Source organism: Pundamilia nyererei, unplaced genomic scaffold, assembly GCF_000239375.1.
Source record: "Pundamilia nyererei isolate P.nyererei 1_Seehausen unplaced genomic scaffold, PunNye1.0 scaffold00234, whole genome shotgun sequence".
NCBI classification, from domain to species: domain Eukaryota; kingdom Metazoa; phylum Chordata; class Actinopteri; order Cichliformes; family Cichlidae; genus Pundamilia; species Pundamilia nyererei.
In genome coordinates, this window is record NW_005187635.1 from 230,085 (window position 1) to 249,291 (window position 19,207).

General features: G+C 41.5%; 1 protein-coding gene across 5 annotated transcripts in view; it reads right to left on the minus strand.

Moving 5' to 3' along the window:
- Nucleotides 1-12,629: 12,629 nt before the first annotated feature.
- The window catches only part of LOC102195657 (lipid phosphate phosphatase-related protein type 5-like), a 58,430-nt gene continuing 51,852 nt past the window's right edge, over nt 12,630-19,207 (minus strand). For 4 of the 5 annotated variants that reach the window (XM_005748930.1, XM_005748931.1, XM_013914874.1 and 1 more), the window contains 5 exons: nt 19,020-19,140; nt 18,378-18,628; nt 16,200-16,376; nt 15,000-15,130; nt 12,630-13,124 (listed from right to left, as the gene is read on the minus strand). In XM_005748930.1, coding sequence (XP_005748987.1) covers nt 13,016-13,124; nt 15,000-15,130; nt 16,200-16,376; nt 18,378-18,628; nt 19,020-19,140 — 789 coding nt within the window. In that variant the 3' untranslated portion in view covers nt 12,630-13,015. Of the gene's footprint in view, nt 13,125-14,983; nt 15,131-16,199; nt 16,377-18,377; nt 18,629-19,019; nt 19,141-19,207 lie in introns of all 5 variants that reach the window. The other variant, XM_013914872.1, reaches the window with a different exon arrangement.

Genomic DNA, 19,207 nt, shown 5'->3' on the forward strand with positions numbered 1-19,207 from the left:
TCTATATGCCTATTTTTGTGAGATCCCTCAATCCCCGATTTTCCTACCAGCATCTAGATTATGTGAACATTCAGGCACTTGAGCGTATGTGCGAATGTGGGTCTGGATCTCCATCGTGACAGCCAGTCAGCTGAGCTGAACGCTGAAATGTCAGCCATGGGTGCAAGCCTTGACATGTCCTCATGTGGTACTGTCTACTGTTGCTGCTACGGGCATCAAACACACATTTTTAGCAAGATTTGAAAATAGGAATGCAACAGTGGTTGCAAGTGCAACGGTACGATGCTTATGCACAGTTATAATATAATATATTATCCCCTTGCCTGGGGGATGTGAAGTCCAGGAACACACGGCTAGTTTTTTTCTTTTAACTTGAAATTTCTGCTCAGCTTCAGGAAAATGTTCAGTGCAGAGTGTGAAGGTCTGTGAAAGACACCCATCAACTGATAAGATTATAGGATCACTTGTGTGCACGACTGAATGACAAGGATATGCAATCAAGAATTTGGAATTAACGTCTAAGTCTGAAGACTTTTGTGTTAAGCTCCCTGAACTAATGCCTGGGGGTTTAGCTTAGTGGCATGGTACAAGTCTTTCCCACCAGCACCTCTGCAGGGGAGGCTGAATCTAGCCAATGACACAAACTCATTTCCTCCACAGGTGTAAAGGGTTGACATGGTTGATAAAACTGCGATGATAAAACCCTTTCATTGGCTGGATTGGATTTGGGCTCCTGCTAGCCTCGATTGGATTCTATTTAAAAATAAAAACCCTTTCTGATTAAACAAAATAAGCCTTTGCCATAAAAAGTCACCTCTGGGCGCTTAATTAAAAATCACCAAATGCCTCAGTTTGACTATACATTTAAATGTGTCTGCCTGGGCTCTGAGCAATGTTCTGTTTATGGTCCAGTGCTGATGATAAAGCTTCCGCTCGACTACGCGTATTCTCAAGCAATAACATCCACATCTGTATTATCAACCCAAGAATACCCGTGGTCGAGACAGGAGCAGAAATGCCCACCTCCTCCCCTCTATTACTTTCTTTCTCCTCTCGACTGTGGAGCTCACTTTCCTTTTCTGTGTGCTTCCCTTCAGCTTCTGCACTCTGAATAAGATTGCAGTGTTGAAGTAGGTCTGTGTGGAGGCACATCTTTAAGGACAGCACCTGGGATAAAAGAGACAAAAGAGATCATTTTTCTTTTTCATTTTTTATCCTTGAATGACAAGGGAGCGGCATTGCTCTGAGGTTATAATACGCATTTAACACACGCAGTCACATCTCGAGCACACTGTTAGACTGATAGCCCGACTGTAAGCAACAGCAACGCATACATCCACACACAGACACGCAGGCAGCCTGCTATGCGTCTGTACCTGAGCTGCACCAAGTAAACAGATTACACTGCCAACAGCTAGTCCCTGTGCTCTCCCCAGTATCAAGCAACCATTTAGCCAAGCGCTGAGGGAGAGGGCAGGCTCACCAATTATCAAATAGGTGTCAGTATGTGTTACACTGCACTGAGGGGAGAGAGTGATTACCAAACAGATGTTTAGTCCTCACCTCCATCCTCCCCTCCTCACCCGCTGTCTTCCTTCATACTGTTTACGACTCCGTTTGACCATCTATTCCCTTCTTCCTTTGCTTTGTCTCCTCTCCCCTCAACTATTGTTGGACCACTTCCCTGGATACGTCCCCCATCTCCTCCCCACCTCAACACACACTCTCTTTCTCTCTTGCTTGGTCCGTCCCATGGAGAATAAGCTCTACTCTCCCCTATCCACACTTGCCAATTAGAGCCACAGTAGCTGTCAGTCAATAGCTGAGGAGGAGAGAATGAGGGAGAAGGAGATTTTATTGGGAAAAGAGGGAGTGGGAGTTGTCGGGGTTACATCAGCACCACAGACAGTTCCCCCCGGAAACAAACTAGTTTACAAACCTGACTTGATGCACTCTCTTTTCTTTTCTTTTTCTCCTCTCATCTCTCACTTTTCCACTTAACCTTTCCTCTCTAATCATTGTGATCCCTCTGCTGCCTTTCCCTCTCTTTGCCACGCATTTACCCTTTTATCCCTTTGTTATCCTCGGATCAGCTTGTTTATCCATTTGCACACACACACACGAACCAATCACCTATCAGAGGTGCACTTCAGGGAACCTGACACCCCTCAAAAGTTCCCATTTGCCACTGACAAAACCCCTCACCTCTCAGACTCTGGTGATAGTCTACTTCCTATCCTGCTGTCATTCTGCGAGAAGTGCCAAAACTAGCTAGGGCCATCACATCGACAAGATCTTGACGCCTCCCTCATTACCTATACTTCTCTAGTCTTCTCGCCTCATCTCTCCCCTTCGCATCTTGCCTCTTCCTCCATCCCAACTGTCCATGTCTGGGCTGCTGCTGATGACAACTCAAGTGGACGTGTCTTCTGTTCTCACCAAGAGCTGTGAAGAGATGTACGTAGGTGTCAGAGATCTGGTGTAAAAATACACCCTGCTGCTGCCCTCTTCACTACTCAGGACCGGTCTGTGTCTGCTCGGTGTCACTGGAATGTCTTCGTGTAATTTGAAGACATGCTTCAGTGTGGTTTTAGCCGTGTATGCGGGGGTTAAGCTATGATAGCAAGACACTCACATATGGGTGTGCCTGTGGCAGCAGTTTTGAGTGTACAGACAGGCAGGCCTTTTTTTCTCGCCTCCCTTTTACGTTCACAATCATATGAACTTGCCCTGCATGCACATTTTATAATTCTAATAATTTCTGCATAGACTTGGTAAGAACTTCATTTCGCAGCGAACGACATCTGGCTCGCATTTATAAGAAAATCCATTTCCTGAATTGACTTGATTGAAATTGAACTGGCTCCAGCTGGAGGGCCTAATGAAAGAAAATCGGTCTGTGTTTCATATTTATGTCTGATGCAACAGACTTATCAATCATTTAATGTACCTGGTATTTCAGATAGGATGCAGAATCACAAGTGGCTGTGCCAGGGGCAAAGACAAGACAGTCTTGAGATGGAGACAGACTAAGCGGATGCTGAGCTGCTGCTTGCACATTACTGCTTAATTGCTTGGAACTAAAGGCACTGTTATGAGGATGTTTATGCTTATGCCTGCAACAGCAAATCTTTCCAGTCATTTTTTTTCTTTTTTGCTACACTGTGGGGTCTTATAGTCACCACACAGACAAAAACTAAACGACCCAGCGATGGCAATTGCAAAAAATTCAGCCTATAGTGCAGAATAAGAATCCAACCCATCAGCCTTGGGCCAAACTTTTAGTGACAAACTTAAAAGAGACACTTTGGGTTCTTTAATCTTAATGCATAGGCTCCAGTTGGCCTACTAGCCCAGATAACCAGACAACCACACACACCACTGTAAAAATTGCAGATAGCCAGCACCTGTCCCCTACGTGACAGGCTTGGATATTAAGCTTTCTTTGTTTGTAAATACATCCGCTTCTACTGACAAGGAGAACCCAGTTCAGAGTGGCAGGCGTGGATTGAATCCTTAACCCTTTGCAGGGAGCGTGAAAGAGATTTTTAAGCATCTTTTCTTTTTTCTTTTTTTCGTTCTTCTTCCCCCCCCCAACCGGATACAAAGGAGGAAGACACGTTGGCATGCTGTTGTGGTTAAATATTAGCCTAAGCTGCATGCAGGTACAATTCGCATCAAGTAATCTGATAGGCACTTGGGAGTGAGGCTGCTGGGACCAACCTGTTTAGTTATCAAATCCTAAAGCGTGCCAGCGACAAATTGATAGGGCGTAATCTCATGCCATGCTGTGCTGCAAAGCGGCTAATGAAGCAGAAATCTACAAGTCTTGTTTTCTTCACTTCAGGGATTATCAACAAAATATCTTTAATAAACAGGACAGTGTAAAGTGATGGGACCCTGAGCAACAACGCCGTGCTGCGAACTATGCCCAAATCGCTTTTCGTGGTTAATGAAAGCGAAAAAAACAAAGACATTTAACTTACCGCCACGTCCACCTTTATGTCAGCTGAAAAAGCCGCTCCATATGCTGTACAACGTATCCATGCTCAAGTGTGGTGATAATAGACTGTGCTGTGCAGGGAAACGCCCCCCTCCCCGCTATTCCTTTTCTCCACTGTGCGCTCCTCACCCTGCATGTGGGGAATCACATAACCACTCCTTGTTTTTTCCATTCTCTCCGAGGGAGGGATGGAGCGATGGAGCCTATGCAGCAGCATCACTATCCCATGCCATGCAACTCATCTGCAACCTCTCACCTCTCTTTTCCTCCTCCTCTGATTCTTATCCCCTCCTCCTCTTCTCTTTCTTTCTTTCTTGTCCATGCCTCCATAAAACCACGCCGACAAGGACCAATGCCCCCCGCCCATAGTGCAGCGGTCCCCAAGTCCAGGGCCATAATGGACCACTGGTAGGCCCTAGAGAAAGAAAATAGAAATATTGGCTTTACACATCGAATGCAACACTGGTTGATTAATTCGCCCCGCTGGCTGTAGCACACGGTGCCTTTTTGTTGTTGTTGTTGTTGTTGTTGTTGTTGTTGTTGTTGTTGTTTTTAATTTTCCTATGCAAAAAATATTATATGTGGGCGGCTTTCACACGAAATCTGTATTTATCACAGGTGTCACGTTTTGTAGTTCATTGTTCGTGGATTCGTGATGCTTTGAGCCCGCAGCAGTCTGACTAATATTCTAAATAATGTGAGTGAACAAACCTGGAAAACACAATGCAATCTGGAGCAACAGCCAGGTTTTAATCTTTCACGATATTGCTTCAACCCCATGGTCATTTTAGATTTTAGTTTGTGCTGTTATTGACTTAAAGGTCTGGGCTGTTGCAGTGCGTTACATTTGGCATTACATATACTTACCGTTGGCTCAGTTTGTTTTAAAATCTCATTTAGCTGCGTCTCTTTGGAGGGGAAACCGAATGCAGTACTTATTTGCCCACTTAAAAGAAGGTTCTTTTGTTTGTCATTGTTGTTGATGCTGATTTAATGGGACCATTTTAAAATTTACTGCCAGCAACACATTTAATGTTCACTCTGTGTTTCATTATTCTTCATCAAATAACACTCCTTTTGGGGGAGAACTGAGGATATCTGTAGTTGTGGAAGTGATATCTTTCCTCAGTCTTGCTCAACAGTTCAAGGCTTTTAGAATGCAGTATTTTTCATTGCACAATGGGCCAGATGTTTTATATAGGTGACAGATATGATATGCAGCCAGCCCAGTTTTGCACCTGGACGCTCGTACTGTGTGCACAAGGTTTCTTGGCTTTACCTTGCTTAAATAAGAAAGGCCTACACTGGAAAAGATTTTGTCGTGATTGCAGCATACGTTAGTCCAAAACACACGTATCCTGTGCAGCATTGGCACTGCCTTCACAGAAGTTTGAGTCATCCATGCCGTGCTAGGTGGTCCCCTTGGTCTTTGGGCTGCAGGGTGTGGCATCCACCGTTTCTCAAAAAGAATTTTAGCTTTTGATTGGTTACCTGATAGTACAACTTTTCTGCCCATCTAAAGTGAGCTTGGGAGTGGCATTTCTGGCTCTTGTTCATATTTGTTTTTATCTTTGCGTGACAGAGATTTAACTTTCATTCATGGATGCAGAGACCAACTGTGTTCACTGACAGTGATTTTCGGATGTGTCGCTGAGCCCACTTTTCAGCGGTTTTCAGTAGAATCCTCACTGCAACCCAAACGGATAAAAGATTTCGACCACTTAGTGTAGATTTACAGATTTCCTACTCACTGAATCTGGATTCTCAGTGTTTTAATGACAATGTATACCACAGACTACATATTCTTCCAATTATCGTGTGTGTATTTATAGTTGCACTTGATTAAGGGCGTTTGCTGCAGAGTCTCAAAAAGATTTCTACTGTATATTCCCCGGTGGAGTGTCTGTGTTCCTTTTAACAATCTTTCTCTTATATATTCAGCGGATGGTCTTCCTTATTAGACATGCTGGATAGGATTGGTGGTAAAGACATTTTTGCTCATCTCCTCATTTGGTGGTGTGTAAAAGGGCTGACCGCTCAAAACCATTAGAGTGTGTGCATGTGTATGATTGCCAAGTGCTCAGTAATGGCCGACACACGAGATAGTCTGTATACACCCTTTTCTAGTAACTTTTGTGTATGATTTGTTTTTTAATCCATTTCTTTCTTTGTGCCTTACTGTCTCTGATTTGGTCAGAGGCATCAGTAACAATAGCAGAAAGGCAGCAAACATGTAAATTTAATGTTTGAGAGCCCAGAAGGCTGATGCTGTAAGGCACTGGAGCCTCCAGGGCCATAAAATAAATGAAAGCATATTTCTTCAAATCAGCAGCCATAGCGTCTCTGTATCTCTCTCCTTTCTCTTTTGGACACACACATATATATACACACACACACAAACGTGTATATATGTGCACTCACACTCGCAGTGTTAATGGCTTCATAATTGTCAGAGGCAGACCACTGAGGATAATCAGGAGACTGCAGCAAGGCAACAACCACTATTTGGAATTTACTATGACAGATAGTGCCTTTTTATTACTCAGAGGCCTCTGGTTTGTTTTGGGATGCGATAAACCACACTCATTTGACTACCCCCCCCCCCGATACTTCTCTTTCTCTCTCTCTCTCTCCCATCCTCAGTCTCTGCTTCTTTTTCTCTGTCTCTCTCTCAAACACACATGCATAGCGGTTCAGTCCCAGACAGCGTGTGACTCAGGGATCAAGGCCATTACTACCAAACACTTAGTCAGGGAGTAAAGTTCAGCTTATCACAGGAAATCACAGACACGCACACACACACACAAAGGCGCACACAGACAAGCATGAACGTACTCAAGGAAACGCACACATAGAAGCGCAGTCAGTCATACATGACCCTTTAATACATAAATTGAATGCCTATGAGCAGTTTGGTCTCGGGTGAGAGCCAGACATGTTTTACATTTTTCATTTTTTTTCCTCAGAAGGTTTAATGGTGTAATTACATTTGCACTTCTTTAAAACTGTCTCACTCACGATGAACAGGTAAAAAAAAAATTAATCCAGATCAAAATCCATGCATCAGGTCCAGATATTTAGCTGAAGCCTCAGCACAATACAACGCAATAGCTCTGCACCAAATTCTACTTTTACAACCCTTCCTCATTTTCATTTTTTTTTATAGTTGATTGCTCTGCTATATAACTGAGTGGATGATCATGGCATTCTGATAAATTGCATCACTACATTTATAAAAATGCTAATTTTCTTTTGTCCTTTTGTGTGTGTATGTGCTGAAAGTAGTATATGTAGAAGAGCTGCTGTACTAGCCAGTATTAGATTTCACACGTGTATTTTGATGTTAATGTAACATCAGTCTGCTCTCCCAGCCTGGCTAGCTCATTCTTTCTAACTCCACCTCAGATTTGTTCCATTTTCAAGCTTGTTGTCTTCAGATCCAAGTGCTTTGAGGCAATTTATAAAACTTCACACGGCTCCCTCTGGAACCACAAAAGGCTTTATACTACTTTTTTTTTTTAGTTTTTTACACTTGTAGTACTCCTCCCCAAGACATTTAATAACATTTTGATGTTTAAAATCAGTGGAATCCTTTCTCTTTCACACAGGTATCTTAACAGATATGTGTGCTTCTCGTGTTCGCGTGTTTACGTCTCGCGCATTATGTTCTGTCATAACCGCTGATCTATCTCTGACTGCACTTAAAGTGATATTAACACATTCTAATCACCCAAATCAAGTTCATCATTCATCTCAGATGGCCTATATCAGCTCTAGTGGCTTGACATGTTACAAAATATCCATCCTGTTTTCTCAGTGTCTAGCTTTGAGAGAGAATTACTCATGTCCAAAACACTAATTTAACGGTCACAAGTCATTAGAATAGCACACGTAAATTATTAAATTGAGTGGTTTTGCACTCTGAGGCAGAACTTCAAGATGTAAGTGATTCATACTCTAATTGGAGTGGATGTGTGCTTTTGCTCAGTAGCCAGTTCGTACGATTGGGAATGGGGATGCTGGCAATCAGGATGTAGAAAATGTGTGTGTGTGTCTGTTAGTGTGTGTATGTGTGTGTCAGTGTTAACAAGAGAGACAAATAGGAACAGAGAGAGAAGCAGGTGCATCACTAATGGCTTTTTAAAAAGGTTACAGCGTAGCGCTCTTCTTTTCTAATGGGGCTCTGGCTGTGCTTGAGAAGCAATTTCCGGAAAAGATAATGTTGTCGAGAGAGTGCAGAGAGTTCTCTGTTTGCGTGTGTGTGTGCGTGCGTGCGTGCGTGCGTGCATGTGTGTATTTGTGTTGTTATTAACAAGACTGACAAACACAAACTCAAAGGAACACAAAGAGGGGCGGGAAGAGATTGGGGCAATTGAGAGAGAAAAGAGAGGGAGAGAAATTGCCTTTGTCTTTATTGCAAAGTAATTGTGCCATATTGCATTGCATTTATTAGTTGACGAATAATGCCTGCTCCCGGGCCAGCAGAGGTCTCAAGCCACAATAAATAAATAAATAAAATTTTCTCTTTTAGCATATTTTTACATTCATAATGTGGGGTTTGATTTCATAAACATTAAAGCTGGTGAGTCCTGAAAGCTCCTCTCTTGCGCTTCCCTTTCCCAGTAACCATGGTAAACAGTGCCACCCTGTGTCCACAGTTATCTGCTTCAACGTTTTGAGCCACGTTTCTGCAGATTCACAAGGAATAAAGCTGCAATCCCGAAATGCTGCAGATTTTAATAGTATATTGATAAAGACAGATTTAGACAAATGTACTTCCAAGTGCGCGTTAGATAATTAAATGCAAGTGCATATGTAAATACATTTGATGTGTTGATTGGTACATCTTAAACAAGAAGTTCAATTAAGACCACTAAGGGGCAGTACTTTCCCATTACTGCCTGCATGCTTTACAACAAACCCTGTAGTGTTTACACTGTGAAATTGACAAAATTAGTAACAGTCGGCTTTTCAGAATGTGATGTTGATGAGAATTTTATTATTTTATATTTATTTATTATTTTCCTAAAAAGGAAATGAGTGAAGCAATCACAGATGCAGACTAATTGTGGTTGTTGTGGTATCTCCAGGAACACTTCACATAAGAGAAACCCTTTTTGTGAAGCGTAGTGAGAATCTAAGATCACAGTTTGAGTCAAGCCCTAATTTCTAATATAAAGTCTTTTTGTGTCGAAATAGCAAAACGGTGTGCTGTACAATACACTGAGTACTTGTAGTATGTATTGTGCAGATGTGTGAAACTGGATCATGACTCCAGAACCTGAGCACAGACAGATCTTTCCCACAGATCATCGCATGTCATGACATACAGCAGCAGGAAAAATGGAAATTGAATTCCATCTAGTGGCGTGCTGGGTCACAGTCACACTGTCCCAGCTAGAATTCTTGTAATCAGTCACGCCGGTGTTTCATTTAAAATGTCTAACACCAATCAGCTGCAATGTTAAAATCACCAGCCTTATATTCTGTCCGTCTAGTTCTGACTCTAGACACCTCTAGCAGTGCCCTGTGGTTGGATAACCACTGTGGATCTGGTTCATTTCAGTCAGAGACATTATAATAGAGAGACATGGCACTCATATTCAAATCAATGGCAAAATGGTGATATTAGTATAATTTCCAGGGGGGAAAAAAAGGAGTTTTTAGAAATTCTTTTAGGGGCAAAGTCAGCACACCACTGCAGCTGTTTTTATTGAATTTGTCCCATGATGGGTTGAGATAATTTGGACATGTAAAGAGGAGGGATAGTAGATTCATTTATTTCAGCCTGTACTACTTGATTATTCCAGCATCGCCCATCATAACATACACTGGCATCAAAAGACTTTCCTTGTAGACCTTCACTGGCTTAAAATAGTTATTAAAAAATATTATTGCTGGTTTTTAAATCGCTGCATAGTCGGTTTGTGGATGCGCTCTGCATCCATAAACTGCTGACTCCATATAATATTGCCTGAGATCTTCCAACATGACCTTTATAAGTAATGCCAAAGACTTGTCAGGACACTAAAGATGATCAAGCCCGTGCACCCTCAGCAGCACGACTGTGTAATTCCCTGCACGAAGAACTCTGTGAGATAAGTGTGATTTATTTGTATTGTTTTGCTTCTTTAAACCATGTGTACTTGTTTTCAATTGTTTCCACTGAATTTGAAATTGCTTTAAGTTCCAGTGAAGTTATTTTTGCATTTTTCAAATTTGTACATTCTTATTCTTTAGCACTTTGTATGTTTACTTTGTTCTCTAAAAATCCAAAAAAGTCAAAGCCAAATAAAGGGTGCTGTCAGGGAAGAGGAAAAGAGGAAGACCACAGAGACGCTTCATGGATGTAGTGAAGGAGGAGATTGATTTTTCTGGTCACTGTTGTCAAGATTAACAGAAACCATTTGTCCATTTTCTTCAGCTAGCTAATTCAGGGTCACGGGGAGGCTAAAATAGGGCAAGTAAAGGGTACACCTGGGACATGTGATTCAGCGCTAACACAGAGAGAGACCTATGGCTGGTTTAGTATTGCTAATAAACCTAACCCTGTGCATGTCATTAGACTGTGGGTGGAATTACACAGAAAAGCCTCAGCCGCCTGTGGATTTGAACCCAGGACTCAGGGGTGGCTGTAGCTGGGGGTAGTTGGGTTTGGCTAGAATGGGTCATCTACTAATTGATGGTTGGTTGGTGGTTTGATCCAGACTGCATGCAGAATTCTTGTAATGGGGCAAGATACTAACCCCAAGTTGCTCTTTGACACAGAGTATGAATGTATGTTAAAGTTATGTAAAAAGCACCAAAGCATAGTGAATATTTGTGTGAATGGCAAGTTATATAAAGTGCTTTGAGTGCTCAGGCAGAGTAGTAAAGTGCTATATAAGAACCGGTCCATTTACCATTCTTGCTAGCTGCCCAACTGAAACAAATTGTCCAAAAACCGTCACTTGCATGTGCAGCATGCACCACTACTGAATGTCCGGTATTTCAAATAAGACCATGCAACAAAAAAAAAAAAAAAGAAGAGTAACACATAAAATCCATATCCTCATTAACGGTAGCAAACAAAGTGAAAATTAGAAAATGTAATTCACCAAGCGGTGTGTTATAATTGTGATTTATTTTGGTAAATAAATACAAAACAGTGACATTTCAACATGAAAATAACATTATTTAGACAGTTATGGTATTCTCTATCTCTTCAGTTATTTACAAAGTTTCACCGTAGGTAATCACAGAGCTATAATGAGCACCTGCTATAACAGGCATTGTTAAGAAGCCTTGGCAGGGGTCCTTCGAAGGCCTGCAGTTACACACATGCACAAGTGTGTAATTATAGCAGCTACTTTTGACAGTTTAACTTAAGAAAACAGATTGCCAAATTAACAGTTATGCTGCCATACAATGTGCTCATTATAAACATACACACAAATATGCACACGCACGCACACACACGCTTAATAAAACCTTAACAACGTCTTCTTTATATAACCCAGTGTGTAGAGTAGTATACCCTCCCTGGAGTGTCCTTTTGAACTGAGCAGAAGCAAGCAAGTTGTGAGCCAAACACCCCAATTTTATGCTTTTAGATTTCACACACTTCTCCGCTGTGCTACATTCCTGCTTTAGATCAGGCTACTACTCATGTTCATACAAGACAGCTTCAGGTAGCTTCACATTTTTCACACAATAAAACATAATGTGGTATATACTGTGTAAAAAAAAACAAAACTATATTCTGTACAAAAGTATACACAGCTCAGAGGGCTTACCTCTGTCTTACACACTGGTCTGTGCCATCACTGTTAGAGAATCGGTGAGAGGAAACACTGATGGAGCTAGGAACAACTAGACAGGACAGATGCATGAACTGCAGCAAACTGATGTCATAACCACTCTTATTACAGACTAGTTTTGGAAACACCAGCTGATATAAATGTAGGAAACATCATACAGGTGTCCAGTATTTAGATGAATGTACTCTGGAATAAAAGACGATGCATGGAAGTGTTAAAAAAGGGGACGAGGGAAACAGACAAAAGGGATTTTGTTTTTACAGACTTTCACATTGGAACAGGCAGTATGTCAAATCACAGAGCTCTCCATAATGTTTCACAGGATGGAGATTAATCCTACAGTACATTTAGAACACACACCTGAATAGAAAGGAATAAGGATATTTGGAAAGTTGGTGAAAATCAAATGCTGTTCACTTCGAGGATGAATTAAATGATGCCACAAAACACGTGGCATCACGAGCACAGCTGTGGTGTGTATAAATCTCTCTTCTATCACGTCACACAATATAAAATAAAAGAAAATAGGATACAACACAGTTTCGTGAACACTGAGTCGGTTCATCTGTGCTATAATTTACAAAAGTGCTTTCTCTTTGACAGCATCTCTTATTGACTTTGAGGACAAAAGAAAATGTTAATACTCTCGATGGTACGTGTATTCTTATTATAAAGGTCTTTGTTCTTATTCCTGTCCTCTGCTTGTTTCTATTTAATCATCCTGAGTGTTACAAAATGGTCTTGAGGGCAATTCACTTGTGCCTGGGATTTTCTTCGATCCCCAAACCCTCAGCGCTGCTGAGTTGTTTTTTTAATCGTTTTTGTTGTTGTTGTTGTTGTTTTTAAAATATCAAGTCATCACCAGCCAACAGTCTTTATAGTCTTTGTGGAAAAACTGGACAAGAAAGCAGGAAACAGTATTGCTTTAACAGCTCTGGCTTTGGCGAGTCATGAAATGGGTCTTTTTCACCCAAAGGAGAAGGTAGGCCACCGTGGATGACAAACAGGACAGTGCAAGGTAAGGAGGGCAGGTCTCTGTCTCCGTCTGGTCCTTAGCAGATGGCGAATTTTGGCCAGGCTCGCTGTGTGTGATTTTTGCTGGTTTGTCTCATGTGACGGGTGGACCTTCAGACCTGGGTGGATTTGACTCGTCTGAGAGGCTTTCGTCCTTCAGGGTGGGCGTGGCAGGGCGGGGGGCACTCAGTGGGCAGGTCTAGACTGCGCTGGTGAGGCAACGTCGTGAGGGGAGGAGCACATCGGGAGGGGCAGGGGACGGGATTGGCTGATGGTCATGTGATCTCAGAATACGGTAGCCCTGGAGCCTAATGGGAGGACACAGGAAAGGGAGGGGAAGACGAGAGAGAAAATTCATATCAGAACACATTGTAAAATATTTGGGAAGTTCAATTTGAGCGAAAAGGGCAAATGAACTTGACTAGACTGAGATAATAACAGTAAAAAAAAAAAAAAAGCCCAGTGATGATGTCTAGACAAGAGAATGGACACACAAAGCTGGGATATCAGACAGAGATCAGAGCATCTGGTACACATTAAGACATAATGAGTCAAACAAGACAGGAAGATCATTCCATAAAAGATCCATAAAATCTGACCCCTCAAATCAGCTGACTTTTTTTTAGTATATAAAAACAAAGCCTTACAAAGTTGCTCCTTCATACTGATGTATGAAAATTTTCTCTAATAGGTTGTCTTGTTGCACATATGCTTTATGAAAATATCAATTCCACAGGTCTCTGGGTGCGTGTTGTTTTGTCACTATGGTTTTTGTATATTCACGTCAAATTGCAATCCAACCTTTGCACATACAATCACTGGCAGTCACTGGTACATCTGTTCAATTGTTTAATAATGCAAATATTTAATCACATAGCAATAATTGGGTCCATTTAGATCCATGTACACATGGTCACGCTGACATCCTGAAGTATAGTCAGACTGCTTCGAGGTAATAGAAAGTAAAGAGTAACTTTAATAACCATTAATCACATCCAAGCTATGCAGAAGAGCATATCTGAACACATGTTAAACCTCAAAGCAGATCAGCCACAGCAGCAGAAGATCACCTGGTGTGTGCAACTCCTATAAATTGCACAGGAAACAGAAGATTGGAAAAATGCTGCCCAGTCTTATCAGTCTTGATTCCTGCTGCGACATTCAGACAGAATCAGAATAAAATATCAACAACATGAAAGCACTGATCCATCCTGCCTTTGATCAACAGTTCAGACTGCTGGTGTAATGGTTTGGGGAGTATTTTCTTGGCAGTCTTTGGCTCCCTTTGAACCAATTGAGCATTGTTTCACTACCACAGCCTGCCTGAGTATTGTTGCTGACCACGTCTATTCCTTTGTGAGCCGAGCAGCTATGTTCTGATGGGTTGAACATGACAATGACATCACCGTACTCCAATGGTCTCCATAGTTACCAGATCTCAATCCAATAAAGCACCTTAGGGATGTGGGGATTGGGAGATTCAGAATGTGGATGTGCAGCCAAGTAAAAATCTGCAGCAACTGTGTTTCCAGCACCTTGTTGAATCTATGCGATGAAGCATTAAGGCTATTCTGAAGGAAATGGATGTTCAATTAAAAAAAATGGTTAGTTGTTAGTAATGATTAGTAAAGGATTTCAACACAAAGGAATCAGAGCTGGAAAATGAACCTGGCATCAAAACAAAAGACCTTTTATATTCTACTTGTTGTGACCAGCCACCTCGATCACTTGTGGATATGACCCTTAAAAGTAAATGCTTTTTTTTCTCTGTTCCCCTACATTACAGACTACATCCCATGATATTGACGCTCAAAGCTGGTTATAGAAATAAGAGAAAACATGCATAACAATAGATAAGATCTGGGTTTAGACTATAGCACTCAAAGTGGGTGTAAAATTGATCTGAAGCTCAAAAAAGATCACAAACACTGGAAAATATGTAATATCATGGCCTGTAATATGTCAAGTTTTTTTTTTCTATAATGTTAAAAATTTATATAGTTTTTCTAAAGACACTACAGCTGATTCTGAGGAGGTCAGGTTGGACGTACTCACTGATTTGTCATGGAATGAAAATGCCCAAACATTTCGATAAAAAAACAAGTACATGCACATTTAAAACATTGTTTTGATTGCTTTGGTACATTTCGTTTCCCCCACCCCTTACCTGGAGGCCACTTAACTTTTCAAGTGGACTCTCCACGCGGGGCAGGCTGAGAAGAGGCAGCCCAACGGGGGGCTCTGAGCGCTGAGGAGGTGGAGGAGTCGACGCTGCTATCTGGGTTGGCCTGAAATTGTTGATCACACATGACACCTGGTAGAGAGCAGACAAAAAAGGTGTAAAGGGAAAAGCAAGGGAGAAATTCGCTCTACTCCACTATAGAGATGGATGATTTTCTGCTGCATGAAATGCTGAAGTGTGCATGGAAACAGATAGTGAAGTGGGAGAGACTGAGATAAAAGAAAGAGGGATAGGCAATGAATTTTGCAGGGAGGCATGGAAAGAAATTTATATTCTTAGGGACACACCAGAAATGACTTTGATCTTTGAAGTTAATACTGATACTTTGGGTCAAGAGGTCCAACACTAAATGACATTATTTGAATTATCAATATAAAAGACTCTGTTTAGTCCACGCTTTTTTTCTTTTACAGTCATGTATGGAAGTGCATCCTTTTTGTAGCCTTAATCATCAGTAAATCCTCCCACCATCATTACCACATTTCTCCCTTCAACATGTCCCACACACAGAAAATGGAGTGGAACAGATCACAGTTTGAGTTTTTATGATGGTGAAGGCTCAGAAAGTACAACATCCACAAAAACAGCATGTAAACTCGAGAATGACAAGAAAATGAAACTAAAATGCAAACAGACAAAGGACAGTGACATACGAAAAGCACGCTGGTTATGTTATTCATTTATTTTTGCAACGGTTGTTCTCTGTAACTGTAAAATGGAAATACAATAAATGTGAATTAAAATTCTACCTTTAAATCACACATTTAAATACAAGAATACAAATATTAACAGAACATTCAGTCAGTTTAGTCAGAGAAGATTGTGATGTCCATTGACAGTAATTTATATTTGACAGCAAGGCCTGATGGCTACAGAACAGAGCAGGCATCGATGGCAGCAGACGTGGCATTGATTAAGTCAGGCACAGAATGAAAATAAGGAGGGTGGAGGATGTAGGCGGGTTGCTGAGCAGCTTGCAGAGATAGAAGCAGCTGTAGGCAGCTTATAGCTACTGACAGCATATAAGGTGACTGTGTTCCTATCTGGAGGTGTATAAATAGGCTATGATCTATCGCCTCTTTCACCCTACTTTCTTTTACTACCCCTCTCAGTGTTTCCTCCCTCCCTTTCTCCTTCTTACCAGAAAGGCAGCAATGGCACCACCCGTTACGAATCCAGCCAGAACATCGTTCCAGTGGTTCCTGTGTTCAGTCACCCTCACCACCCCAACCAGCACAGCCAGAGACAGCAGCACCAAGCATAATGTGGGCTTCATCAGGCGGGTCCCTTTTGTCCTGAACACCAGAGTCACATACATCTGGAAAGCAGTAATATACTGAATTAACAGAACATTTAAAAAACGAACCTATCTTAACAAAGCAAAGAGTTGAACAATGTGTTGAAAGCTCAAGCAACAAGCTGAGATAATGCAAAATATTCTAGACACTGACTAGCTTAATAGTTCAAACAGCTTGAGTAAACCACAAGAGGCCGCACTCTGCAGGGATTTTTGAACAGCTGAGTGGTTTATCCGCAGGGAAAGCAGCATAATAAAACCACCGCAGCTGGTTTAAAGGTTCTAAAATGACAGGAGCAAGTTAATGTAATTCCAGAGAAAAGAGGCAGAAGGGTGTGCGTTCTTTTTGTCCAACTTAGTTAAGTGAACGTTTTTTACTTTATAATCTCTTACATGAACATATTTTAATTCTGAATATTCAAAACTTTGAAAGTCGGGTATAAAACTTGCCAGTTTGCAGAGGGATTGTTTTAAGAAAAGATGATTTTCGGTTTGCTATGCTCTATAAAATATATAATATTAATATAAAGACTGTGTTCAAGCTGTTTATTTCAGTATGTTCGTAAAATGTAGATTTATCTAGGGATAATCGGGAGTTTTACTTCTGTTTTTTATTTGTGCACATACCTTAAAATGTGGTTGAAAGAACTACCAGGCTTAACCTTATATTTGTCATAACTGATGTAAAGTGGTAGCATTGGCTAGTGTTTGAATCCTGAGACATATGATTCTGTAACCCCAGGATCTCCAACGTGGAGATGGAAATGGACGGCTGCCTCGTGTTTGAGGAGCAAGTGACTCTGGGATGGGGTATAGAGCCACATGGCCATGACAAAAAGGAAGATGCACACAAATGCCAATTTAAATACAGTTTATTTTAAAGAAGAAAAGAACTTTAACTAACTATAATGGATGTAGTCAGTACAATCAGCGGTGTAAGTTAGAGCATGGGTAAAGAAATGGTTCATGCAGTGTTGTTTAGTGTAAAAATCCAAACCACAGAGCCACCCAGCAACTGAGCTCAGAGGCATTTCATAGAACGCTGGTGTGCTCAAAACATCACTTCTAGATGCAATAAATCAGAAAACTGGAGTTCTGCAGCATGTGAACCTTTCATTCTTTTCAGTGTCACTGATGGGAAACAAGCCACACCAGCCCTCCAGTGCCTGTGGTTAAGACCAGCCACACAAACAGGTTGAAAGGAAGGAAGGGTGGAGGTGGTTGTCACGGGATGAAGATCAGTTCATAGAGGTACATAGGGCCAAGACTGTGGAGGGACTTGTAGAAGATCTCATATTTATATCAGTGCACTCTATTGGGAGCCAGTGTAGGCAGAGAGTAGGGTTGATGTGCTGCCAGGATTTAGTGTGTGTCAGATCCAAGCAGCTGAAAAATACTTAACAGTGGAAAAAAATAACCATGTTTTCAACCTGGTACAAAAACCTGTTTGGACATCTATACATTTACAAATATATGGGGGTAGTCTATTCTATTATTAGTTTTTTAAATTACAGACTGTTGAATTACAGGTGGCTGAGGGCTCCAGCTACGTGCCAGTGTTTACGTCAGCTATCTGAAACCAGCCATGTTTTCATTTCACTTCCTTTTGAAGCATTTTTACTGTAATTATTTGACAGATATGTATGATTAATTGCACAGCCAGTCCAAGTAACCTATACTCCAAATTTGATGAGTAAAATTATAGTATTTCATTTATATTTCTTCTGGCACAAATTGGGAGGTGTATGTGTCTGTGCAATTCACCTGTACAGTCTGTGGATGCACCTTGCTTGCCAAGCTCAGCAGCTGATAACTCAGCGTTCAGCATTAGCTAGACTTGAATAATAGTAAAAATGTTAAACAATATAAACAATATTAGTCTACTTTAAGCCACTTATCAGAAACTTTTCTGGTGCTTTGTTGTGTGTTATAGCTCTTCTAAAGACTCTTCATAAAGTAAAACCAGATCATCAGTCATCTCATCCGGTGCATCACCCAGACTCAAAAAAGAAAGTCTCCTACCACCGTGTAGATGGCTGAGTAGAAGCTGAGCGCTGCATCTTTGGAGGGGAAGGATTTGCGGGCGGACACCACCAGATACGGGTTTCCTGTGCAGGCTCGGTGCTCTGCGATGTACTGCAGTGGAGACTGGCAGCCCAGAGCTGTGTAGTTTGGCTTACAGGCAGATAGGAAATGAGGCGTCTGGTTTCCTGTCACCACCTGACCGGCATTGGCAAAGATGGTGGTGGTAAAGAGGCCGAAAGAGTACACACCTGAGCGAAAGACAGACAGAGTGAAAGTGAGGGAGCGTGTACAAGAAAACAAGCACTCTCCTGGGATTTCAGCTGTTATTGTTGATTTTATGTGTTTCGCACCAAATGACTAGACAGAAACAGTCTTTGCTTTTATGCTTCAGAACCTCAGTCTGTCATACAGATGTGGTGAAAAAGATCACAGAGCATCAACAGAATGGGACATAAAAATAAGGCTAACGAAAATGCGTCCACAGGAGACTCATGTTAAGGACAAGGGCTTTTTGTGTTTAGTCTACATACTGTAAGATAGAGATGTAGTGGTGTGAGCCTTAATGAGGCTGCACCCCAGAGAAGAGAGGATTTATTAGTTAAAGCAGAAGAAGCTCTGATCTTTAAGACTGTGACTGACCCAGAAAACGTACGATCCTACGGAGGAGAGGGTTGAAGTAACAGCAGTCAGCCGTCACTATGGTCTTCTCCTGAGCGCCTTCTGTCTTCACAAAAAAACTGGTCACCTCCCCGATAAGAATCTGGGACACACACACACACACACACACACACACACACACACACACACACACACACACACACACACAC